The following is a 27,199-nucleotide window of genomic DNA, read 5'->3' on the forward strand; positions in this document are numbered from 1 at the left end:
CCAGTTTATATATCTACATTGATTTTTAAAAAGTGGACTACTTTCGCTTGTGGCATATTATAATAACAAATGTAGTCTTTTTGGCTCATATTTAAAATATATCTGTTGTCACAAGTGAATTTTGCATCAAAACATGATCGTGTAGGGTTCACTGATATGATGTGGTTATTATCATGGGCCAATAATCATGCAGCTTATCCAGTTAACAGACGTGTAAGCTCCCTTGTGCCGGTTTCAAAATGCTCCCCTAAATAATTGCCTAACCACATTCATGATATCCATTCTTTTAAAGTGCTGACACAGTGTGTTAATGGAGGTTGCGTGTTTTATGTGTTTACATTGAGACCCGGGTTCAGGGCGTTTACCCCCGACACCCCCTTGTCAGGGGCGCTGACGTGACTGCAGACCTCTGGGGTCACAGTTGAGAGGTCGGGTCAAACAATTGAGTCTCTGCAGTGAAAGAGAGATACGATAAATGTCGTGTGAGAGGGGGTTGAAGCGGGAGGTGTGAAGGTCACAGTGTTGGAAAATGAGAGTTTAGATCTGATGTCAGGGTGAAAATAGCCAGAGCGTCCAGCTGCCAGCGCTGTGTGTTTGCGTTGCCATTAACTCGCCTTCGGTTTATTTTCAAAGCTGTGGATTCGAGCACTTTGTCTAGGTTGAGAGGGTCTACGCTGCGTGATATAATGTATAGCTCTACAGCTTTAATATGAAACGCATGGAACCAAGAGTAAACAAAACGTATGGAGTGTTTTCTTTTCTGTAGGAATGTTGAAATGAAACGTCTTGTAGTCTCACTACACTTAAATATAAATGTATAAACAGTTTGCTGTGTGTCGTTGTCCCATTTCTGCTCTAACAATTGTTGGATTGTAAATTTATTTTAGTGCCGTTTGCTGAAAGTCAGTTTTAAGTAATTTTAGAGATTTGTTTCTAAACACATTGTAAATGTTAGAAATGTATTCCTGAAACGTGTACAAAAACTGTGAATTGTAAAGTACTGATTTGTGTAGTTGCACCGTTAAACAATTTTTCCACATTTCAGGATTATTTGGGCGGGGCTAAACAGTGATTTGATGACGCACTGGAGCCACCGAGCATGGCCCCGCCCCTAAAACAATCACAAGCATCCATTCAGGTTGCAGCAGTATTTGAAAGTTAAAGCAACACTAAAGACTTTTTGCTCTTTGTTCCCCCTACATGTTGGAAGTGAAATTGTTCATTACCACTGTCGTAAATAATTTTGCTTTCTGCAGCAAAGCTGGCTCTGAATGGATTGTAGATCTGCCAAAAAGCAAGTTTTTGTAGTTTTCACTCAAACTACAGGACCGCGACCCGACGGTTGGAAACTTCTTTAGTGCGGTTTTGGCCGATAGAAGCGAATGTGAAAGTGCCGTTTACCCTATTTCGAGTCTATGAACTTTTTTGGAAACGTTAATTTAAGGTAAAAAAAACTCTTTAGTGTTGCTTTAAAAGAGATGGAAGCTTTTCAGCAAGTGGGCGTGGTTTTAGCACAGATAGCGGGCACACCCCCAGCATTTGAAAGCAGAGAATGTTGCCTATTTTTCCAAGATTTTTAACTTATTTTATTATCAAATAAATTAGCAATAAATAAAATAAATAATTTAGCAAAGCAATGTGCTCCGTGTTTCTTGTCTAGTAAAGGCTGAAGTATGGTCCACTTTTTAGGATGACTGTAGTATGTAGCCAAGGAGATGCATTACATTTTGTTGAAATGCGCGTGCGTCGAATGTCTGTGTACACGTACAGGTCAAATAAACTATAGGCTGTGCGTTCGACTGTGCTTAACATTTAAAAACAGACTATACTCTGGGCTTAAGCCGAATCAGGTACTGTAGTGTAGTCTTGAGTGAAAGGCTTTCTGGAAAGGTGAGCGTCTGCTGGCGAGCGTAAAATTTGGAAGAGCCATATAGAGCAGCCCTACTCTTTGGGCTTAAGTCATCCATCAATAAACACCAGGAGAGATAGAGAGATAAAAAGAGGTTTGGGAGGCCGTGCCTATAAAACGTTGCCCTTCTGAAAGGCGATCCTGTAAAAATATTTTCCCATCATTAAGCTGTCATCCGGGACCTCTAATACACAGCTTGTCCGGGCACCGTGATGGAGCGTATATACGCGTGTGTTTGTGTGTGTGTCTGTCTGTGAAGACATTAGTTAGCAGCCAAGATGCTGTATTTATTTGAATTCTGTCCCTTTGGTAACGTGTTGAGTGGGGTGAAACGATTTAAGCAACCCTATGTGTTTAAACAGTGCAGGTTTGTGTAAATATCTGAATTTGGACTGTGGTCTCCCGAGTACTGCCGTGGGTACCGTGGATCCTAAACAGAGTTTCGTGTGACAGCGAGAGGGAGCGATGCTTTGTTTACACACGTCTGTCATGACGCAACTCTCCTCTGCCCATTTACAAAGCCTGTCCGACCGCTGTTTGTGTGAGCGTGTGTGTTTACATGTGTCATTCAACAGCGCCTGCCCTGATGTCAGCTCTTACAGGGCGGTCTTAACCATCTGTGTTTGTGAATGCCAGAGAAAGTGGAGATCGGGTGGAGACCTTGACCAGAGAGGTCAGTTTTAGAGAGAAAGTTTTGGTCATCTTTAACCTGGTTGTTTAATTCACCCGAGCAGCATGTTTTTGTGACGGCACAACCCAAATCAGAGCTTTGCATTGTATTCAAGGATATTTGAAGAGTTTGGTTCCAAAACGCAATAAATCCATTTTGACTTATTTGGGTAAAAATATGTTTTTTAAAAATACACTGCAAAAAATTATTTTCAAGAAAAAAATTCGTAGTACTTTTGTCTTGTTTTCAGCAAAAACATCTAAATAAGATCAAAATGAAGATGCTTTTTCTTGATGAGCAAAATGACCCAAGAAAATAAGTCTAGTTTTTAGACCAAAAATATCAAATTTAAGTAATTTTGTGGATGAAACAAGCAAAAAAATCTGCCAATGGGGTAAGCAAATTTTTCTTGAATTTAGTGTTTAAGAAAAATGTTCTAGATTTTTTTGCTTACCCCATTGGCAGATTTTCTTTTGCTTGTTTTATGCACAAAATCACTTAAATTTGATATTTTTGATATTCTTGGGTAGTTTTGCTCATCAAAAAAACGCATCTTAATTTAAGAATTTTTAGATATTTTTACTGAAAACAAGACAAAAATACTAAGAACATTTTTTCTTGAAAATAATTTTTTTGCAGTGTAAACTAGGGATGCACCGAATCCAGATTTTTTTGGGTTCGACCGAATACCGAATACGCTGTTTAAGATTCGTCCGAAACCGAATACCGAATCCTACTCGCATCCTTATTCCATTAACACAGTAAAACACATTAATGAAGTAAACAATGTCCACAGCAGTGTATTTTTCATTTTATTTCATTTTAACTGTAAAAAAAGGATGACAAGTTGGAAAAACAATTTTAACAATTACCATAAGCCTATGCATAATGAAAGCGATGCGTTGCGACACGCTCGTTTTTCCAATAAGCAAGCAGCTAGCGGGTTTTATCCGCGCTGAAAACCGGCGCTCGGTTTTTTCCGCCCTCAGCGCTGAGCGCCGAGAGTTCAAAAATATTCAACTTTGAGTGAAAAGCTCCGCTCGTCAATGTTAGTTTTCACACGGCTGTCCAATTACAGTGGAGGAGGGGCGGGACATTACCACCCTTACGAAAATGAACCATGGTTTTACTACAGTTAAAACCAAAAAACCATGGTTACTGTAGTAAAACCATGGTAACCACAAAATAACCATGGTTTTGACAACCATGGTTTTCAAAAACCATAGTTAAACCATGGTTAGTGTAGTAAAACCATGGTTTTCACAGCTGAAGCATCACAGCTACCAAAGCGCTCGGCTGAAAAACAGCTGGCATTCGGCGTCCTCAAGGCGTTCACTGCAAAAAATGACTTTCTTACTTAGTATTTTTGTCTTGTTTTCAGTAGAAATATCTAAAAATTCTTAAATCAAGATGTATTTTCTTAATGAGCAAAATGACAGAAGAAAATAATACTAGTTTTAGACAAAAAATATACAATTTAAGTGAATTTCTGCTTAAAACGAGCAAAATTATCTGCCAATGGGGTGAGGAATTTGTTACTTGAATTAAGTGTTTAAGAAAAAAGAAATCTTATTTCACCATTTTTTTCTCACCCCATTGGCAATTAATTTTGCTTGTTTTAAGGACAATTTCACTTAAATTGTATATTATTTGTCTTAAAACTAGACTTATTTACTTAGGTCGTTTTGCTTATCAAGAAAAAACATCTTAATTTTAGAATTTTTAGATATTTCTACTGAAAACAAGACAAAAATACTAAGTAAGAAAGTAATTTTTTGCAGTGTTTTCAGCCGCGTTTAAAAATTCGTCCGAACCCCGTCAAAAAGCCCAGTATTCGGCCAAATCCGATTCCTGGATTCGGTGCATCCCTAGTGTAAACGTTAATGGCATTAATCAAAACACTTACTTTGTCATATTAAGAACACTGTCATTGCTGCCATCATCCTTGGGAAGTCGTCACTGAACTTTTTTGACAGCGATCAGCTGTAAAATGTTTTGGTTCTGCTCGATTTTTGTTGACTTTGATGAAAATAATGGAAAGTTTTTCATAAGATCCCCTGGCGTCAATGTGTAAGCATGACAGAAGCTTGATGCTGTTGTGTGAGAACAAGCAACAGCCGGGATTTTTCCTCCACCTGAGTGCGTCTCGTGTAAATTATTCGATTTTGTTGGCTCACGTTTCTTCCCCGCCACAGAAAACCACCACAGGTTTATCAATGCTATCAAAAGTACTATTTTGTTTTTGTTTGTTTGTTGATGACGAAGTACAAAGTAGATGAGGAAAACTAGGATTCTGTGTGTATTCAAAGCGCCACCATTGTTGTTTACAATGCGTGGAATGGTGTGCTGTGATTGGTTAAGCAGATTTATTGCATTCTACTGAGAAGGAGGACGGGCGTTTGGCGCGGTTTGGAAAAAAGGGAGAAAATATGACAGAATAACACGGCAAATATCGGATTTCGTGTAAAATAAAGAATTTACTTTTTAATAGGCTACTGACCAGATACAATACTGATTTTGGCGTAACTACTTTTCCTTTAAATGGCATTTATTGCATTTTGGAACCAAACTCTTTTTTTCTATCTGTACAATTTGATGCCTATCCACCCTTTTCATCACTATATAGAGCGAGTCTAGTTTAGCGATACAATTTTTTCAAATATGTGTGTAACCTGCAATTTAAACAATAGGCACGATGTGGCAACAGTGTCCGCTCTTTGTGTGCATCCCAATACTAAGATACGGTAGGGTGAAAGCAAGTGTGCACTTGTGCCTGTCATTGCACAAGAGAGATCGCACCTTGTTTCTTCTGTTTGCAGTTATGTCAGAAAGGATCGGCCGGGCATTGTTCAGGTCTATATATAGCAGGAGGGGCTGTGGGCAACATGGTAAATGTTTAGACAAGTTGCAGTTTAAGTCCATGACTGCCGCGCACACAAGCCTTAAGAAAAAACACATTTATCACATCTACCACTCCTTGCTAAGGCAAGCGTCACTTTTACAATTGCTCATGCTTTTTTGACAAAGCCCTACTTTAAGCGATAAACTTGAGTGTGTCAGTTTTTGCATGGTTGCATGCAGCAGTGATCTAAAACCACCAGGAAACAAACATTGTCTTTAGAAAGTCTTTGCAAAAAGTTTGCGCTTACATTGTCGATGTATTGCTTTTGTGACTTTGTGCCCCCCTTGAAGTTGGGGTTCTTCGGTTAGCACCCAATTTGCAGTTCTAATCTGGATTTGGTTTGTGTGTTCAACAATATTGTGTGGATGACAGTGACAAATCCCATAGATTTAGAAAAGAACAGCCAGCTGGCACCTATTTAACATTCTGTCATCTTTTATCTAAATTTTGGATCTGTCTTTGCTAGACATACATGTTAAAAGATTTTGTTCACTATGAGATTAAAGTGATGCAATCAGGGCTTGACATTAACACTCACCAACCCGCCAAATCCAGGTCGATTTCGGCTGTGGCGGGTAAGACAGCCAGTCCCACTAGCCACTCTGGCTGGTTGAATATATTTTTTATTGTAGTTTTCTTAAAAGTTATAAGAAATTATAAACAATGCGCAATGACACTGGAAAACTACAACTCCCATGAGTACTCCCTGCACCCAGCGCAACGTACTGAGATCGTTTGTTGAGACATGCATTGAAATTCAATCTCCATCAAATTTAGCTAAACCAAGTAAATTTGCTCGAATTAAAGTCATTTTAGGATGCCAAAGTCAAGTTTAATCATATAAAATGTATTTTACCAGCAACAAAATTGTGGCCAGTGAAAATGCTCAGTGGCTAGTAACTTTGGAAAACAACTAGCCACTTTGACTGGTGAGCAAAAAAGTTAATGTCAACTCCTGGATGCAATGACCAAAGTTTGGTAACCCAAACTTGTTTAACGTGACCTTTGTATCCAGTGAGTGGTGAACATTGGGCAGCCCGAAGCAGTGGGCAGCTATCACGGCAGCGCCTGGGGAGCAACGGCAACTCTCGGGTTATGAGCCCGGCCCTCTAACCATTGGGCCACGACTGCCCTAATGTTTTTAGCTTTGGATCCATGCATGTGTTGCAAATCAAAAAGATTATTTGCATGACTTAAAGGATTTTAATGACTTTGAAGGATGGTTAGACTAATTGCCTCTGGACGATGATCTATAAAGTGTTTTGCAGTTTATTTTCTGTCAGTTCACGGTTGACGTTCAGATCAAGAGTGCTTGTATGGACATCATCGCTCCCTGTAGGCACTGAGGGTGTTGTGTTTCACAAAGATTTCTAGCCTGCGGTGAAGTCAAGGATTTATAGCCCTGATTAATGGTTTGGCTAGTAAATCTCAGGTATGGCCCTGCAGCGTCCCAAAGGAGGGGCTGGGGTGTTTTACAGCAAGTGATAATAAAGCTATATACTCTAAGAAAGGATGTTACATTTTTACACATTTTTTGTGTTATGCTATTTAACACATAATGTGTCATTTTGTGTTAATTTGGGGTTAAAATAAAACACAAGTTTAAAAGTAATACAAAATGTGTTGTTCCAATAATAATAATAACACATCCGTTCTAAAGCCCATGTTATAGTCGTGCATAAGGTCTACGCTATAGCTACGCCGCAGGTTATCCGTAGACTCTGCGTAGCCTGACATGCACCTCTGCAAATTTTTTACAACGCGTCAGTTCTACGTGGACCGCAAGCGCTGTGATTGGTCCACTAGAACCTCTCCCGTCAGGTACAAAAAACACCTGCGTCATAGGTATTTCTGTTTGCGGCAGTACGCCACCACTAGGCTGCACAGTGGTAACAAGCCATGATGGATCCATGTTCTCATTCTGTTTATGCCAAATTCTGACTCTACCATCTGAATGTCTCAACAGAAATCGAGACTCATCAGACCAGGCAACATTTTTCCAGTCTTCAACTGTCCAATTTTGTTGAGCTCGTGCAAATAGTAGCCTCTTTTTCCTATTTGTAGTGGAGATGAGTGGTACCCGGTGGGGTCTTCTGCTGTTGTGACCATCTGCCTCAAGGTTGTGCGTGTTGTGGCTTCACAAATGCTTTGCTGCATACCTCGGTTGTAATGAGTGGTTATTTCAGTCAGCTTGAATCAGCATTAACAAGGCCTTTTCAGCCACAGGACTGCCGCATACTGGATGTTTTTTTACCATTCTTTGTAAACCCTAGAAATGGTTGTGCGTGAAAATCCCAATAACTGAGCAGATTGTGAAATACTCAGACCGGCCCGTCTGGCACCAACAACCATGCTACGCTCAAAATTGCTTAAATCACCTTTCTTTCCCATTCTGACATTCTGGAATTCAGGAGATTGTCTTGACCATGACCACACCCCTAAATGCATTGAAGCAACTGCCATGTGATTGGTTGATTAGATAATTGCATTAATGAGAAACTGAACAGGTGTACCTAATAATTCTTTAGGTGAGTGTATTTACAAATGATTAAAACAAATAGTGAGTTTGTGACATTTGAACGTCTTCGTGACAATAAAACAGAAAGTAAACAGGTTTTTCTTGCGAAAGGTCTGCATTCATCGTTTACTTTGGGGTTTGTACCTTTTGTATATCGTTAACATGTACTAATACACACTTGCACACCAAAGGAAATGTAAAAACGTGAATTGGACCATAGCTGCTTTTTAGTACTTTTTAAAACTGGTGTTAAACAGGATACTTTTACATTCATTCAAATCTTTTTATTTGATTTTAATTTATTTATGCAACTTACAGCAAAATGTTATTGATATTGGCCAATTCCAAATATGTAATCTTGCATGGAAAGGCATACAAACTATGAATAAAGTAACATTTTCTGCTTTTAAGATTAATCAAATTCATGCTGATAATGAAACTTGTTACTATTGGTTGGTACTGTACTAATATGGTCAGTAGTAAATCACATATCCTTGGTTAAACCGCACATTTAATATTTTGCATTCCTATAAATGAAATTCAAATCTTTGTTTTCCCTTCAGTCTGTATAGTTTGCATCTTATCCAACCTTCCACCATCTCCATCCACGTACATCAACATGTGTCTGTGTGTTTGCATATTTTCTGATTTCTTTTGATTTATAATATTGTGTATTTTCTTTAAACAGCCATTCAAGCGACGTGTATGAAAGCTTCAACTCAAACACAGTTATTTTTTCTTTCTCCTCTATGTTCTTCACTATGGTGATGTCAATGAGCCTTAGCGAGTTCAGGTTGTCTGTCAACATTACCGTCATTGGCGTGTGAATGAGGGCGGCCGGGAGGGGCCGAAGACGGATGGTGTTGTGTTCATTGTGCCATTCTTTTAAACAAACACCAGAGTGAAAACGCAGAAGAAACGCGCGGGTCGAGCCGGCTTTCAGCTTCGCTCTTTCCGCCTCTGTGATTATGAACTGATGTTGGATCAGTGCTCGCACCCTCGAATAAACCACATCCTGCCTCTGCATAAGTTGAAACTGGCTTAGGATCAGCTGGCATAAGTTTCACCAGGCTATCACATCCTTCTCTGTGTGTTTCTTATTTCTCATTTGTGTAAATGCAACTATTTGTGATGTGCAGCTTTGTGTCAAGATTGAACAAACATGCTAAAGTTGCGACGCAATGAATGCATTTACATTTGCATTTGTTCATTTAGCAAAATGTGAACAGATAAAGCATAGATCAATGAATCTATGAGTCATGGCGAATCTTTAAAATGATGACATAAACCTTGAATTTTAAGGAGCTGAGTCCTGGCTGTGAGAAGACTGAGCCCGTGGTGTAGTAGTGAACTTAACCTTGATATTTGTGGCTGTTAAGGAGATAATGACCAGCTGAGTTAAATATATAAACAAATATATATGAAGAGTTTGGTTTCATAACGCAATAAATCCATTTTGACTAATTTGGGTAATGTAGGTAATGTGTTTTCTATACCAAGAAAGTGAGAAGATGAAAACCATTATTTTCTGTTACGAACTTTCACATAGCATCTTTAGGTTATAATAACATTAAAAATTCAAATCCATAATTTGATTTTCAAAGATTTATGACTAAAACTGATTATTTTTTCCGCAAAATGCAATAAATCCATGCCGAGTTTTTTTTAAAATGCTTTAAATCTATTGAATCAATATATAAATATGCATTCATCTTTGCCATTATATAATTATTTATTTAGTTGACTAGTGCTATACACTGATTTAAAAAAATCACTTACTTTATCATATTAAGAACTTGGTGCTGTCATCATTGGAACTTTGTCGCTGAACTTTTTTGACAGCGATCAGCTGTAAAATGTTTTGGTCCTCGATTTTCGTTGACTTTGTGTAAAATAGTGTAAAGTTTTTCATAAGATCCCCTGGGGTCAATGCGTTAGCATGACAGAAGCTTGATGTTGTCGTGTGAGAACAAGCAATAGCCGGCATTTTTTCGTCTCCCGAGTGCCTCTCGCGTAATTATTCATTTTTGATGGCTTACGTTTCTTCCCCGCCACAGAAAACCACCACAGGATTATCAATGCCATCAAAAGTATTATTTTGTTTTTGTTTGTTTGTAGATCTCGAAGTACAAAGTAGATGAGGAAAACTGGGATTCCGTGTGTATTTAACGCGCCGCCATTATTGTTTAAAATGCGTGGAATGGTGCGCTGTGATTTGTTAAGCAGATTTATTGCATTCTGCAGAGAAGGAGGATTGGCGTTTATCGTTTTTTTTTTTTTTTTTTGGAAAAAAGAGAAAAGATAACCGAATATTCAGGCGGATATGGCTTTTTGTGTAAAATTAAGAATTTACTTTTTAATAATGGCCTGATACAATACTAGTTTTGACGGTAGCTATTTTTTTACAATGGCATTTATCGCGTTTTGGAACCAAACTCTTCATATATTATAACCAGTCTATTGGATAAAACAAGGTTCAGCACTGCTATTGGGGACAATGCAACACTCAATACGGCTGCTCTGGTGACAGAAGTTCCACCTTCCACTAAAAATGAACCAATCATCATTGGCAAAAAGTCAAACAATTCTTTGGTGGAGTCGCTTGCCAACCTGTGCGCCTGCGCAGTAGCTGAAACGACCTTAAATAAAGGTGTTTCCTAGCACAATTTGAGCTTAAGAAACATTTCTGACCAACAACCATAACTTATATGTTGTTTAATTCCGATTTTAGAGATATCTGTCTTTCCCCATTCAAGATAGGACTTTAGTTAACATGGCTAAAATAGCTGCCCAGAGGTATTGCAAAGATGGCTGCCAAGTGCGACTTCCCTAAAGGGACTTGAAAGTAAGACTTAGAATAAGAAAAATTTCCTTGAAATAAGTTTACTTTTTTCATAAACACTTAATTCTTTATTTTATTATTCCATTGCAAGATTTTTTGTTTGTTTGTTTTTAACAAGAATTCGCTTAAATTTTATATTTTTGTCTTAAATTTAACATTTTTCTTAAACACTAAATTCAAGAAAAAATCAATAAAAGTTTGCTTAGCCCAGTGCTTCTCAAATAGTGTGGCGAGACCCCCAGGGGGGGCTCGAAGCGACACCAGGGGGGGCGCGTGAGACCCCGGGGAAAATACTTTTTCAGGAAGTGATTTTTTTTTGCCCCGTCACTTAAAGACATTACACCCCAATCACGCGGATAAGCCGCTTGTTTTTTTTATTATTATTAATTGATTATATTTAATTTAATTTTTCAGTATCAAATGGTCAAAAAATATTATACTTTAAATAAGGATTGGTTTTTTTATTTCAGGCAAATTGATGCATTTTAAGTCTTTTCTGTTACCGACTTAAAAACAATGTTAATAAAGTTATTCTTTGTTGTAAGTTGATTGATATTTCTTTTTTTATGTTTTCTTTTTGTGTTTTCTCAATGTAAATAAGGATACAATGTTTTGCAAATGTGTAATTTTATAGACAAATTATACTATTTACAGTCGCGGCGGAGAGTTGGGGGGGCGCGGAATGTTTATCTTTTCCTAGGGGGGGGAGCACTGGCTTAGCCTATTGGCTTTTTTTTTTCTTGTTTTATGCACAAAATCACTTACATTTGATATTTTTGGTCTAAAAACTAGACTGATTGTCTTGGGTTGTTTTGCTCATCAAGAAAAAGCATCTTAATTTAAGAATTTTTAGATATTTTTTACTGAAAACAAGACAAAAATACTAAGAAAAAGTTTTCTTGAAAATCATTTTTTGCAGTGTAGACTCCCTTTGTAAGTGCATTGATGAAATTAACAGCTGGATGCATCAAAACTTCTTCCAGTTAAACAAAGACAAAATTGAAGTCATTGTATTGGAAATAAAGATAAAACTCTTAAAGGTGCAGTGTGTAAATTTTAGCAGCATCTAGTGGTGAGGTTGCAAATTGTCCACTCACCCCTTGCTTTTGAAACGCTTAGAGAAACTACGGTAGCTGCCACCGGAAAAAAACATGTCATCTTCGACAACTTAGTAAAAAAGTTTGTCCGTTAAGGGCTTCTGTAGAAACATGGCATCCCAAAATGGCGACTTCCACGTAAGGGGACCCTCTGTGTATGTAGATAAAAACGTCTCATTCTAAGGTAATAAAAACATAACGGTTCATTATAAAAAGGTCTTTATACACCCGATAATATAGTTTTGTATATTATTTTGCATTTCTGTCAAGAGATCCTTCTAGAAAATTACACACTGCTCCTTTAAGGTTAACACATACTTTGGCGCTAGGGGTCTAAAATACAAAATAAAGTCAGAAATCGGGGTGTAATCTTAGGGTAGGGGTCTTCAACTACTGTTCTTCGAGGGCCAGATTTCAAAATTGTAAATATGATCTAAAATCTTAAATCTTTGTGAAGAAGAATTTTTAGTATATAAAGTACAAAATTTGTTCCGAAAATTTAGCACTTTACGTACATTATGAGAGTGTACTACTTTATCACCTGGGTAGTTTGTTGGTACTGTTACCTGAGTGCTGTTATACAGTGTTGTTTTTGTGTATGAATTTGTTTGGAGATTATTAGACCCCCTCCCATCATATTTCGGGAACAGGAGTTTCTCAGGTGCTCCAAGCCTGTTTCAACAAGCAATGAATCCCTTATTGTAATGACAGTAAGCGTGTCCACAGGGCAGTTACTGACATCAGCCCCTCTATTACCCACCCTCTTGTATTTCCACACCCATGTTGTCCTTTATCCCACCTCTGTTTCCTGAATGTTGTTTAGGAGCAGTGGTCTCAAACTGGGGAGAGTCAGTTTTATGACATTTTATAAAATACTTTATTAATCATGAATTCTGTGTATTAAACATTTAACCAAGGCTACTTACCAACAGCATTACTTTGTATAATCTTATATGTTTTGTTTAATTAAAATGTTTTGTTTTATGTCATACATTTTCTTTGGGGTGGCCTAGAAGGGATGCACCGTACACAAAGGACCCAAGGGACCACTGCTTTAGGGACCCAGTATTTTGCATATCTCAAGTGCATATCTCAGGTTTATAGTAATGTCATTTGTGCATATTTTTAACATTTTATATATTTTTGCATCTGTTTTATGAACATAACATCATTTTATCGTTTTCTAATTGTGAATGTAGTAGTAGGAAAGTTTTATACTAAAGAGAGATCAGTGTTAAATATAGAGTCGCTCAAGACTCAAATATTTAATAATGACTCATGCATTTAAGGGTTAAAGTAAGTCATTTCTGATATTCCAGAATCATCGATTAAATAGTGAAAAAGTTTTCTGATGTCGATTTGCCAGCACTTCATGTCCGATTGTTTATAAATCCCATCTGATAATACAGCTCGTTTTATAATTATGTCACTTTCTCATTGTATTCTTGATTTATTTAATCATTGTACTATTCATTGTAGCTGTCTTCGGTACCAAAGCATGGGCTCTATCATCCCATTTATACACATGCACGTCTGTCTGCAGGCCCAAACCCAAACACCGTCCTTTCAGTTAAGCCTTTAGATTCACTGACCCTCACAGTGTTGTCATCAGTCTGCATTAATGAAGCTAGCTCACTCTTTAGGGTCTCTGTAGCCCACCGCTGACAGACCGATGAACGTGCGAAAACCCTTTGTATATCACAACCTCTCCCTGCCCCACGAAATGCCTCTCATTTAAAACACGTTCCACAGGCTCGCTCTTTCCCATGCTGTCCGTCTTGTAAAAACAGGACACATAGTTTCCACTGTGGAATAATGACAGACGAATCCTGTTGGTTAATGGTGGGACTTTCACAAGGCGACTTCTCGTTCGACCAAATACTGAACTAAACCCACATAATCTTTGCGGGCTTTAGAGTGCGGTTGCGTGTCCGTACGTGCAGCGCGTCAATGCATTTTTGTCTGCCAGAAATGACTTGACTGTGTTTAAAGAAACGCATAGATCTTCACCGAGGCGTTCGTTTGTTTACTCTGTGCTCACACTGGTCTGTTTGGACCGACAACAGCCTACAAAAGGAAAATCAAGGCTAAAAAGGCCTTCTGCTTTCTCTTCCTTCATGCTTTACTTTCACTACATTACTAAGAGAAAAATAAGAGACAAATATGATACACATTAAAAGCATTGACCAAGCTCTACCTATTTTGTTTCTCCATGACCAGGGTCAGTACAGACCATCAGACCTCCTGTGTCCTGAGACGTACGTTTGGATGCCCATCGAGAGGTGCATCCCTCGCCTTGACGTCTCTGTCTACTCCCGCCTCAATGAAGACACCAAAGCTGGTAAGCTTTTCATAGAAATGTAAAACCCATAACCAAACAAATCTCATGAAAACATGGTCACATTTTATAAAATAAAAAAAAAATTGTAAAGAAGTATTTTTAATTACAAAGCGAATTATATCTTGCATAAAGTAAATGAGGGTTCAGGCCCAAAACAGGATTTCAGGTTTTTTATCTTCTATCCCAATTTTCTAATTTCTGTAATGTGTTTGGTTTTTGTAACTCATTCCCATTACGGTAATACAGAATTTTTGACTGTATTTAATATGGTTTAAAATCAAAACAATACAATAAATACTACAGTACATGCTGTGTTAATAGTTGTATTGCACTAAAAATTGGATTTCATTTGGTCTATGAAATAATTGATCTTTCTTTGGGTTTTATTATTGCAACCATTTTGTTGATTCAAATCTTTTTTATATGGTTTCGCTAAAATTCTATTTTGATTCTGTCCAATATTGATTCGTTATCAATATTTCATAAAAAATGTGTTTTGCAGACATTGAATTTATTTGGTGTGCTGTCACTTTAAGAGTACATTTAAAGGATTAGTCCATTTTCAAAAAAAAAATCCAGATAATTTACTTACAACCGTGTCATCCAAAGTGTTGATGTCTTTCTTTGTTCAGTCGAGAAGAAATTATGTTTTTTGAAAAAAAAGAAATCCAGGATTTTTCTCATTTTAATGGACCCCAACACTTAACAGTTTTAATGCAGTTTGGGGTTGCAGTTTCAAAGGACTCTAAATGATCTCAAATGAGGCATAAGGGTCTTATCTAGTGAAATGATTGTCATTTTTGGCAAGAAAAATAAAAAATATGCACTTTTGGACCACAACTTCTCGTCTTCCTCCGGTCGTGTGACGTGCCAGCGCGACCTTGTGTAATACGTCATCACGTCAAGAGGTCACGGATGACATATCGAAACTACACTCCAGTGTGAAGAGAGAGGACCGTTCCGACGTTGTTGTATGTTGAATGATGCAAATTAATGTCTTTGTGTCAGTTTATTGGTCCGCAAATGTGCGTTTCATATATGTAACACGTGACCTTTCAACGTCATTAAGCAATTACTTGAGGTCGCGCTGGCTCGTCATACAGTCGGAGGAAGACGAGAAGTTGTGGTTTAAAAGTGCAGATTTTTAATTTTTCTTGCCAAAAATGACAATCGTTTCGCTAGATAAGACTCTTATGCCTCGTTTGAGATCGTTAAGAGTCTTTTGAAACTGCAATGTTAAACTGCATTAAAACTGTTAAGTGTTGGTGTCCATTAAAGTCCATTAAAACGAGAAAAATCATTTTTTCCTCAAAAAACATAATTTCTTCTCGACTGAACAAAGAAAGACATCAACATTTTGGATGACATGGTGGTGAGTAAATTATATGGATTTTTCTTTTAAGAAAATTGAATATTCCTTTAAGAATTGATTCCTTTCCCCCAATAGATTTGGTTTTGTTAAATTGAAGATCGATTAAAACCTGAGAATCAATATTTTTTTACCCAGCCCTAGATTTTAGCTCTAGATGTTCATAATGTGTTTTGATACAAGTATATATGCTCAAAATGATCCTATAGCTGAACTGTTAAATGCTTAAGTGTTAAATAAGTGTCAGTGTTTCCAATCCTCAGCTGACAGAATCCCAGACCAAGTTTGGTTGCAGCCAATTCTTATCAAGCACAGTCTGTTTAGTGTTGAACTTGTATCAGGTTATTGGACTCGGGTCAGAATGAGGTCCATCACCGCTAGAGGATTTGGGAAATGTGCCATTTGACCACGTCATGACACTTTCTAATCAAAACTCACTTATCAGTTTGACGGTTCGGTAAGGGCCAACTGTTTGGTTCATTGTATAAGCAGTGTGCTCTAGCGGTTCCCATGACTGTAATTGCACAATATGCAGCGTTTATGTCAGCCTAATATCAGTAGCCATTCAATTTGTAAGCCTTCAACTGTGTTTATATATCTCAGTTCAGTGAACAGGAGGAGGGCTGATTTGGTCCCGCGTAACGTGTGTTGAAATAACAGGACTGAGTCCAAGAATGGAGAAGATCCAGGATTGTGTGCTGGCAGGCGAGCAGGTTCAGTGGTGTGGTCAGCGCCCAGAACTGTGGGGTTAGTGACGATGATAATAATAATAATAATTTCAGTACCGACAAGCCGACGCCACGGTTGGGCCAAAGAGGGAGGGTGAGACGTGCTGATCTTTCCTCTTTTGTTAGCTTAAGAACTCTTTGTCTAATAGAGGTTTTTCAATAGGACACCGTGTGTCGAGTATAAACCTAGAAGCAGAGGTTTATTTCAGTTTAAGAAGACAAATATTTGGTATGGTTGGAAATAATGTGCGCCGATGAGGTGTGCTTTTAGGACGTTGAGACTCATGTGGACTTTGTTGAGAAAGTTGAAGTATGCTTAGTGCTGATGTTCGTCATATTTAGGCCCACACAGAATCAACGAATGGGATGGGATGGGGAGGGAAAGGATAGGATAGGAAAGAAAGGAATGGGATGGGAAAGGATAGGATAGATAGGGTAGGGTAGGAAGAGATGGGATATGGTGGGAAAGGTTAGGATCTAATTTTTATTTTCATTGTTTTATAAAACAGTGAAGACTGTTTAGCCAAATGTTTAGGAGAACTCAACTGAATGCTTTAGAGATTCCCAGAAACTGACTGCTGTTTAATAGACCCCTTCACAGTTCATGTCATAGGCGGTTCCCACTGCGCATGTCGGGGGCAGAAAAGTCATTACAGCAGATTGAGTCGCGTATTATTCGGTATAGTCAAAAATGCCTACTTGCGTCTTGGGCTTTGAAAATCGCAAGAGGGTCTTCCGTTAAGTTTTTCGGGATTCCTGCAGAATTTCAAAAACAAAAAAATTACAACATCTGCGGCTGCAAGCAATGCAGACTGTGACAATGCAAAGTTTAAAGAGGCTTGTGTTTGTAGTGCTCACTTCATTTGAGGTAAGTCATAATTTTTCAGCCCTGTTAGATTAAACTAGAAAGCCTAAACGGTATGAACAGTTTTACCCCATGCTGCGTGCGCACCCAACAGTCATTCAATGTTTACAAACCTTGAAGGGGTCTATACAGAGCCACATGTTTATTTCTGAAGTTTTAAAGGAATGTTTCACCCCAAAATAAAAAAATTAGCCAATATTTTGCTCACTCTCAAGCCATCCTTGGCGTATATAGGTGACTTCATTAATTATATAATATTCTTTTCAGATTTAAAATGGTTTTGGATAGTGCCCCATTTTTAAAGTTTTAAAAGTGCATCCATTCATCAAAAACTAATCCATACAGTTATTTACTCTTTCACCGCGAGCGTTATTAAAGGAAAACAACACCATTTTCAATATTTTACTATGTTCTTACCTCAAATTAGATGAATTAATACATACCTAGCTTTTTTAATGTGTCCACTTAATCTTTGTACAGCGCGTCGTGAATGTGTTAGCATTCGCCCAAGGTCGAATTTCTTCAAACTATGTGCTCTGCCGCTATACAATGTAGTTCTCACCTTTTATCCGCTTAAAAAATTGAAGTGTTTGGTGGCTTCTAATTTCACCCCTGTTTGGATCCTAAGGAATGAATAGTGCTAGGCTAAATGCTAACACATTCACAACGCTCTGTACAAAGATGAAGTGCACGCATTGAAAAAAGATAGGGATGTATTAATTCGTCTAAGTTGAGGTAAGAACATAGTAAAATATTGAAAAACGGTGGTGTTTTCCTTTAAAAAACAAAAGTTGCCAGCGCCAGCATTTTTCATGATTTTCACAAATGGTTAATGTCTTCCAGAAAGTTTTTTGTGTATATATAAACACACAATATATCAAATAAAAGAACAGACCCTCGGCTTTCAAACAAAATACCAAATTTTGAACAAAACTGAGATAATTGCATTTTTAGAGTTTTTTAATGTTTTTGGATAAGTGAATGCTTTAGTGCTTTATAAGTTGGGTAAGAGCGTCACCTAGTGGATGATAGCAGAAATATGGTTTGCCGTAAAAACTCATCGTTTGAAGGGAAGCGTTTTCTCTTAATTGACGAGATAACTCGTCAGTGGCGGGGAAAGAGTTAAATGTCTTTCTAAGTGAAGTGTTAGGTTTTTGTAATGTTAAGTCAGAGATCAGCCGTCCACCTGATCTCAACTCACTTGTAAACACGTATATAATCATAGTTTATAAAGTAGGAAATATAAATCTTTCTTTTCAAAAACCAATTTCTTTACCTCAGAAGACATTTAATATCTGTATGGATTAGTTTTTGATGAATGAATGCGGTTTTGGGGTCTTTAAAAGTGGAACACTATCCAATGCTATTATAAAGCTGAAAAGAGCCGGGATATTATTTAACTTTTACTGTGTTGGGTGAAAAAAGAAAGTTAAATATGTAAAATATGGGCTTATTTTAATTTTTGGATGAAATATTCCTTTAAGGCTACTTGGTTATGCTTTGAGCTACATATAAGACATATCAGCTACATTAAACTTATTTTTACATTTAAATCACTTCCACACAAGTCTTTAAATTTGTATTTTAAAGTTTTTAAAATTAGCAACATTAGGCGTTCATGTCAAAGCCACAGGTAGGACTGGAGACAGTTTGGCAGTGCCCAGTTTATGTAATCCGACAGGCCCGTCTGCTGCTCTCTGTTTATATTTCCCACCTAAATCACGATGAGGCACTCTATAGCCCACAGCAGAGGTGTGCGGGTGTTTGTGCTTTTCGAGTTTAGATGTTGTCTTCACACAAGGACATCTGTATTTACTGTTTAAAAAAACAGGCCCTTGTAGAGACTTTCCTGTTATTCACTTAACATAGTGAGTTCATATGTGGAGCCAGTGAGATACAGGCAGCAAGGCGATTGCGATGCCCGAGACACGTCCACCCTGGACAGATGACAGTCCTTTCATTATGTCCTCATCACAATACCATGATCCTTATCCCCCTATACCCTCATGACTGTTTCAGGTAATGTCAGACATTATTCCTAAACATAATGGTAAAGGAATTGTTCACTTCTGGCATCATTTAGTTACCCTCATGTTGATTCAAGCTTGTTTGCTGTTATATTTAAAAAGTTCAGATGCAAAACCTTCTAAGTGCGTCTGACATGTTTTCTTGTAAATTAGCTTTTTTATCAGACTCTTATCAGCCAGCGGCAGCATTTTCATGATTTTACAAAAGTTTAATGCCTTCCAGAGAATGTTGTTCTTAAAATATATAAACATACAATTTATCAAATGAAAGAACAGACCATCTGCTTTAAAAAAAACCCTGTTTTATCCTACATTTATTTATCACCTCTCAAATATGGGTAGGTTTTTTCAAAAACACCAAATTTTGAGCAAAAAGCTGAGATAATTCCATTATTGTGAAGGACTTTTGATAGAGATCATATGCAGAGAGATCCTCAAAACTTACACGGACATGCAGCTGTTTACCCTGGGGGGATACTTCCGGGTTTTATAAGTTACGGAAGACCACCACTTTGTGGATAATAGGGGTATTCCAGAAAGCCGGAAAAACTCGTCATTGGCAGGGAAGGGTTTTCTCTTAATTGACGAGTTAACTCGTCAATGGCAGGGAAAGAGTTAATGTATCCTGGCAACAAGCCAGAATTTCTGATTGGTCTGAGGTCGGAATTAAAACGAAAGTATAATACGTGCCGAAAGCATACGGTTAATATCATTATCTCATTTTTGAAGAAGATTGCGTTTAGCAGCTTTTGCATCTGATGATCTTATTGACTGTTTTGTGCAACAACTCGAAGTGGCTAGACCAAAAAAGCACAATGAAAATAATCCTTATAATTTGTGCAGTGTTGTGTGACAAAGTCTGTCATTTATTTTAATCTGTATATTATTTGGCGGCTTTTCCTAGTGCACCTAGGACATATTTTGCGTTTTTATTTTATAATTTAATTAATTATTTTATAATTTAATGAATTATTTTATAATTTATTTAATTTATTTTAAAAAGACCAAAAAAACCTTCCATAGTGTTGGGGAAAGTTACTTTTAAAAGTAATGCATTACAATATTAAGTTACTAATTATGTTACTTAGTTACATTTCATGGAAAGTAATACATACATTACTTTTAAGTTACTTTGGGTTACTTTTCTTACTTGGCTGAGGCTTGATCTCTTTCAGTTACTTTACTTGTTACTTTAAAAAAGTAAAATTATTACGTAATGCACGTTACTTGTAATGCGTTACCCCAAACACTGCACATTATTTGATTGAAATTGATATAGAAAAACAATACATTACGTTACAGTGCCCTGAAGTTCTGTAGGTCCTCATTGAGCAGATTGAAGCTCGCATGGGCTCATATAAGAATTTTGTATTGTTGAGAATATAAAGTGTAATTTATTATTAAATATATATTAATATATTTCATATTTATTGGTTTGGAACATGATTTTGAGAAAATGATGACAGAATTATTCATGTTCCATCTAATAACAGTTGTTAGCAAACTTCTCATCCATCTTCACTTTCGACCCCATCAGCTTTTCAAACGCAATGGAGCGAATGTAAGTGTGCCATACTTCTCTCATGTAAATATTTAAGCTATAGTCGGTTATTTCGGGGGTTTAATGGAGCACTTGAGATCAAGGGTTGAGGTAAAGATGAAGGAGAGGTCACAGAGAGTAGTTTAAAGTTTTAACGTGTGTTTGATGATGAAGAACGTGTAAGAACTCTGTGATCCAGAGGAAAATCTAACACTGTCTCTAACCAGGCAAGTTTTCATTATCAGGTAATTCTTCTCATCCTACTGACAGCGAAATATTTCTAAATGACGAAATTGGAGCCAATCAGAATATATTTCATTTTTTAAATATGATTATTTTTTTTAAATATCCTTCACATTCATTTATTCTCATGTGAAAGTAGAACAAATTAAACTATTTCCTACACCATTTTAAAGTAGTTTTTCTTTTTTTGTTAGGTTTTTGTGAATAATTTACTTTCTATGTACATTTACTTTATAGCATTATATTGTTTAAGTATTTTTAGATATTTTTAAAGAAATTATTAAATAATGGGAGACAGGGCTTTTTCCTCATTAGCTCCAAAAATTTGGAATTTTCTGCCAAATTTCTGCAAAATCTTTTGGTATTTTTAAATCTCAGCTTAAAACTCATTTTTTTATGTTAGCTTTTAATTGATTGATTGCTTTTTCTTTGTTTTACAGTGTATAATGTCTCCTTAATCTTAATCTTTATTGTGTGCTGTATCTTTGTTGTTGTAATTATTTTTGTACAGCGCTTTGAGATGTACACTTTAAAGGCGCTATAGAAAATAAAGTTTATTATTATCATTATTATTGAAAGTAGCACAAGCATATTTGTAGCAAAAGCCAAAGAAGCATTGTATGGGTCAAAATTATTGATTTCTTTATGCCAAAAATCATTAGGATATAAAGTAAAGATCGTGAAGATATTAAGTAAATTTCCTACAGTAAATATACATAAAAATGTATTTATTATTAGTAATATGTGATGTTAAGGACTTCATTTGGACAACTTTAAAAGCGGATTTTCTTAATATTTAGATTTTTGCACCTTTATATTCCAGATTTTTAAATAGTTGTATCTCAGCCAAATATTGTCTTATCCTAACAAACCATCCATCAATGGAAAGCTTATTTAGATATTTATATATTATGACTGATGTGGTCCAGGGTCACATTTGTAAAATCAAATCACATTTTGTTAACATAAGTCAGTAAACAATGAACAAACAGGAACAATTGTAGTAATATTAGCTAACATCAAAGGAATAGCTCACCATAAAATAAAACCCCATAATTCACTCAAATTAATGCGAGACACGAGAGAACAAATTATTGTCTTATTGACGTAGAGCCGGTATGCCGCCATTTTTAATCAAGATGTGTTTATATTTAAACACGACATATCAGTCACTAAATCGCTTAAAATGTTTATTGTTTTCTGTTCACAAACATATTATTTTGCTTCATATTAAAGATGGGGTGCATGATCTCTGAAAGCCAATGTTGACATTTAAAATTACCAAAACACACACGGCCCTACCCCAATAGAACCCAGGCAACGATGTCGTTTAGTAGACTGCTGATTGGCTACAAGTGTGTTTTGGTACTTGGCCCGACTCCCTTTTTCCAATTGTTTTTCAAAAACCATACACCCCGCCTTTAACCCACCGTATGAGTTGTATGTTGTTTTTTATTGTAAATAAATATAGCGATTCAAGTTTCATGTCTAGCTAATGTATAGCGGAATTTGGACCAATGTGGTCAATCAGTACAGCACGAAATAAACAAATGACTGACAAAATATTTTGCACAGAAGAGAGATTTACTGTATTGCTTGTTGCTTTATCACACTATGCCTGGTTAGGACACATGTTAGGTTTCAAAACCACAAATGATATAGACTAGAAAACTCCTCTCTTGTTTCTATGAAGAGTTTTTTTCGAATGATGCCAATAGAAATGACTTCATCAGAGTCATCATGGCCTCCCTCAGATATGGCCGTAGTTTTGATTGAGAATGGCAGATTGCGGGAGGTTTGACCTACCACTGTGCTAACTGGCAACCATCTGAAGTCAATCAAGTCCCTCAGTGTTTTTAAATGGTTCTGTGGTGCCTTCAGTCCTACAGGACCTGTTGTTCTTGGCCAGACAGATGAACTATTTCTGGCTTGTTTCTCAGCAGACTCCAGACCAGCGGTCTGACTCTTGGTTACAAGGTTAATGTTTGGATTCTGTGAATGCCACAGTGAGGATTTATTATAAACTCCATGCCCTCCTTTAAAGACATTAAAGATTTGAATGATTGAAGTAGAACATGGTGCTTACTGGGGTCAATAATATAATTGAAAAAAAAATCATTATGAAAATTCTGACATGATTTATTATTTAAACTGATGTTGTTTTAAACCTTTGGATGGACAAGTATATTTATTTTCCTAAAACATTCACATATAATTATTCACTGAAGATGTATATGTCTAGTTTACTTCCATTTTTAAGTCAATTTTTCCAGTCCATATCAATGTGACTTCAGTCCAAGAAACACAAGCTTGTGGTATAGTCCAGTTCTTTTCACAGTAGTTATTAAATTAATTCTAGTCCTGGTGGCTCACCTGACATAATGTATTTAGTTTTGAACTAACAGACTTTTCAAACAATCCAATGTATTCATTCAGAGTTGAACTAAAACATATCCATGGTCTCCAGACTGAAGTTTGAATGATGTTTGCTGTCTTCATGGGCTCACATGGCAGATACTGTGATTCTGGTTGTAAGTCTGCATTGTGTTTATCTGGATCTGTTTATCGAAAGTTTATGGAGAGCCAACAGGGTCCGGCTCCAGATTACCAGAAGTGTCCTGTTGAATAACATCATTGGCATCTGCCTCAGAAGGTTTTGACCGACAGGGCTTATATGCCTTTTGAAGTTCTGCTGGAATGCACATATTTATGAGATGTGCACACATGAGTCTGGAGACAAGATAAGCAGTAATGATGTGTTTATGTTGCTGTTCTCATTTACACATTCGGTTTGTCTAAATGTGACCCTGTCTGTCAAATACAGCCTGAAGTCCCAAAATCAAATTTTTAAAATAGGAGCATTAAATTGATTTCACTTATATTAAAGACATCAAGGTTTTACTAGAATGCAAAGAAGCTAATAAAGTGGCAAGAAAAAGTATGTGAACCTTTTGGATGGGGATGGACTGATAGATCGGCCGATGATGCTTGCTGTGCTTCTCAATGAATTACGGTGAAATAGCAACAATTCTTGATCGTAGCTTCTCTGAAAGCGCTTTTTGGCCAGGCATGGCTCACATAAGCGTGTTCTTCTTGTGCAGAGCAAACTCCAAAAGTTTGAGGGTTTTTATCAGTCAAGGTATTTGTAGTCCACATCTCTAAATGTATTAGCTTAACGAGACCAGGTGTGCTAAAACCTGACTCCAATTAGCTTTTTTTAAGGTCATTGAAGGCGGAGTGCACAATGTTTGAAAGCCAATGTTGATATTTGAAATCACCTAAACATACACGCCCCTACCCCAATAGAATCTGGACCTTCTTTTGATAGACCCGCCCCACACATACGCAACCCCGGTAAGGATGTCGGTTAGTAGACACGGCCCTTAGTTCTGATTGGCTACAAGTGTGTTTTGGTAATCGGCCCGACTCCCTTTTCCAAAGCGTTTTTTCAAACATTGTGCACTCCGCCTTTAACTCAAGAGTTCCAAAGATCAGATTTTTTTGTGTAATTTTTTTAGACGCATTATGTTTAGACTTAGATGAAGATCAGATCACATTTTATGACTAATTGATTCAGAAAACCATGAAATTCACATACTTTTTCTTGCCACTGGTTTAAGTAATAGTTTACATAAATATGAAAATTGGTGTATTTACTCATTTTTACTCCCAGTTACTAATTTTAACAATTTGTATTTTGAGTTTCAAAGTGGCGAACATGCAAATGACAACTAATCACTAGATATGCAAGAGCCAATGAGATTCAAAGTTAACATTGCCCACCATATTGAAAAACCTCGCTTTTAAATATGGTTTAAATGAATTAAAACTACTGTTTTTAGCCTTAAGTTACTCAGTCCGTCCGTTAAAATATTAAGATTAGACAAATTCTCATTTCTTTTTCATTAATAGCTTAAACAAAATTATCGGCTCTGCTCTGAGGGGGAAGTGCCCCCCCTGCCCTCCCAAATCCCCAAAAATTCACCTTATGCTGAATTGTATGTTTCCATAATGTATCGATTATTGAATAAGCTTAAAATAGGAATAATTTTCTCTCACAAATGTATTGTTTTCGCTTAATTCATGAGATGTATATTAACCCACAAGGCCAGGGGGCTCCAACCTTTTTGTGAGCAAGGGCTACCACAATGGATAAAACAATCTGGATGGTTATATAGTCTACTTTATCATATTGCCTACTTAAAACTTTGTTGTTTTACTTCTTGATACGTTTATTATTGTTTAAAATGTTAACATGCATAAAGGAAACCATGTTAGAGACTATTGCACTAGAGTCATCTGGATTACTTTAATGATGGATGGATGTGCATTGTGGCATTTTAATATTAAATTATTAATTTGTTTAACTGAATAAAGGACGTCATATCTGGGATGACATTAAGGAGAGGAGTAAATTATGAGATAATTTGGATTAAACTATTCTTTAAAGCACACTGCTTATCATCAGCTCTAGTTTAACTCATATAAACACACCGGATGATGTTTCTTGTCCTCTTGAAGAAGCGTGGCTGGGGTCAGAAACCCCTTCGCTCAGTCCTGACCCTCTCATTCCAGTGAAAGTCTTATTTATCACCTTTCACCTCTGACCCTTGGACAGATGTGGCCCTAAAGCTTTGTGTCGGTGAACCTCCGGTGCTGGAGATTGAGAAAGCGTTTGCCACTTGACGGCACTGTTAATCGAGTCAAAGGATTTATGAAGCAAGGGTGCAGAGAGAGCGAAAGAGCGGGAGTGTGTTTATGTGCTGAGCGGATGTTTAGATTGTGTGTAAGAGGTCTCGGCTCTCGTGACAGCTCTGTACAGTGTTAATACTGCGCTTAATTGGGCAGCTAAAAGCTTTTCTTCTCCACTGTTTGTTGCTGTTTGATATTTCCACATTTTGATTCAATTAGCGTCGCTTTTCTGAGTCACAGTCCGAGTTTGTTAAATATATCGAATACAACTAGGCTTGCATGACTTGATTGGAAAAATAATTATGATTACGTTGACACGGTTGCAATTTGAGCTTTGAAACAATAAACATGACTCTTCTCTAGTTACACTCTTTTGTAGTTACAAAGACTCTTCTGTAGTTACATCGTGTACTAAGACCAATGGAAAATGAAAAGTTGCGATTTTCTAGGCAGATATGTCTAAGAACTATACTCTCATTCTGGCGTAATAATCAAGGACTTTGCTGCCGTAACATGGCTGTAGGTGACTCGATATTAAAGGAATAGTCTACTCATTTTCAATATTAAAATATGTTATTACCTTAACTAAGAATTGTTGATACATCCCTCTATCATCTGTGTGCGTGCACGTAAGCGCTGGAGCGCGTTGCGACACTTCGATAGCATTTAGCTTAGCCCCATTCATTCAATGGTACCATTTAGAGATAAAGTTAGAAGTGACCGAACACATCAACGTTTTTCCTATTTAAGACGAGTAGTTATACGAGCAAGTTTGGTGGTACAAAATAAAACGTAGCGCTTTTCTAAGCGGATTTAAAAGAGGAACTATATTTTATGGCGTAATAGCACTTTTTGGAGTACTTCGACTCGCCTGAAAAGTCTGCTCCCCTTCTCACTCTCATAATGGGAGAGGGAGGGTGTTACTGCGCCGAGTCAAAGTACTCCCAAAAGTGCTATTACGCCATAAAATATAGTTCCTCTTTTAAATCCGCTTAGAAAAGCGCTACGTTTTATTTTGTACCACCAAACTTGCTCGTATAACTACTCGTCTTAAATAGGAAAAACGTTAAGGTGTTTGGTCACTTCTAACTTTATCTCTAAATGGTACCATTGAATGAATGGGGCTAAGCTAAATGCTATCGAAGCGTCGCAGCACGCTCCAGCGCTTACGTGCACACACACAGATGATAGAGGGATGTATCAACAATTCTTATTTAAGGTAATAACATATTTTAATATTGAAAATGAGTAGACTATTCCTTTAAGCAGCAGCTGAAAATAGTCCTCTTACACTGAAAAAAACGGATTCATTGAATTTAATCAATTTTTTTAAGGTAAGTGGTTGCAATCAATTTATTTAAGCTACATTTAAACAAAAGTTTTATATTTAATTTTACTTGACTAATCTTTTTTGTTTAAATGTAGCTTAAATAAATTGATTGCAACCACTTATCTT

General features: G+C 36.9%; 1 protein-coding gene across 5 annotated transcripts in view; it reads left to right on the forward strand.

The window, feature by feature from the left end:
- Positions 1-27,199, forward strand: part of LOC129416752 (arginyl-tRNA--protein transferase 1) — a 123,386-nt gene that overhangs the window by 87,961 nt on the left and 8,226 nt on the right. For all 5 annotated transcript variants that reach the window (XM_073873528.1, XM_073873527.1, XM_073873526.1 and 2 more), the window contains one exon: positions 14,159-14,279. In XM_073873528.1, the coding sequence (XP_073729629.1) occupies positions 14,159-14,279 (121 nt within the window). The remainder of the gene's footprint in view (positions 1-14,158; positions 14,280-27,199) is intronic.

The sequence above is a fragment of the Misgurnus anguillicaudatus genome, chromosome 11, assembly GCF_027580225.2.
Source record: "Misgurnus anguillicaudatus chromosome 11, ASM2758022v2, whole genome shotgun sequence".
Taxonomy (NCBI): domain Eukaryota; kingdom Metazoa; phylum Chordata; class Actinopteri; order Cypriniformes; family Cobitidae; genus Misgurnus; species Misgurnus anguillicaudatus.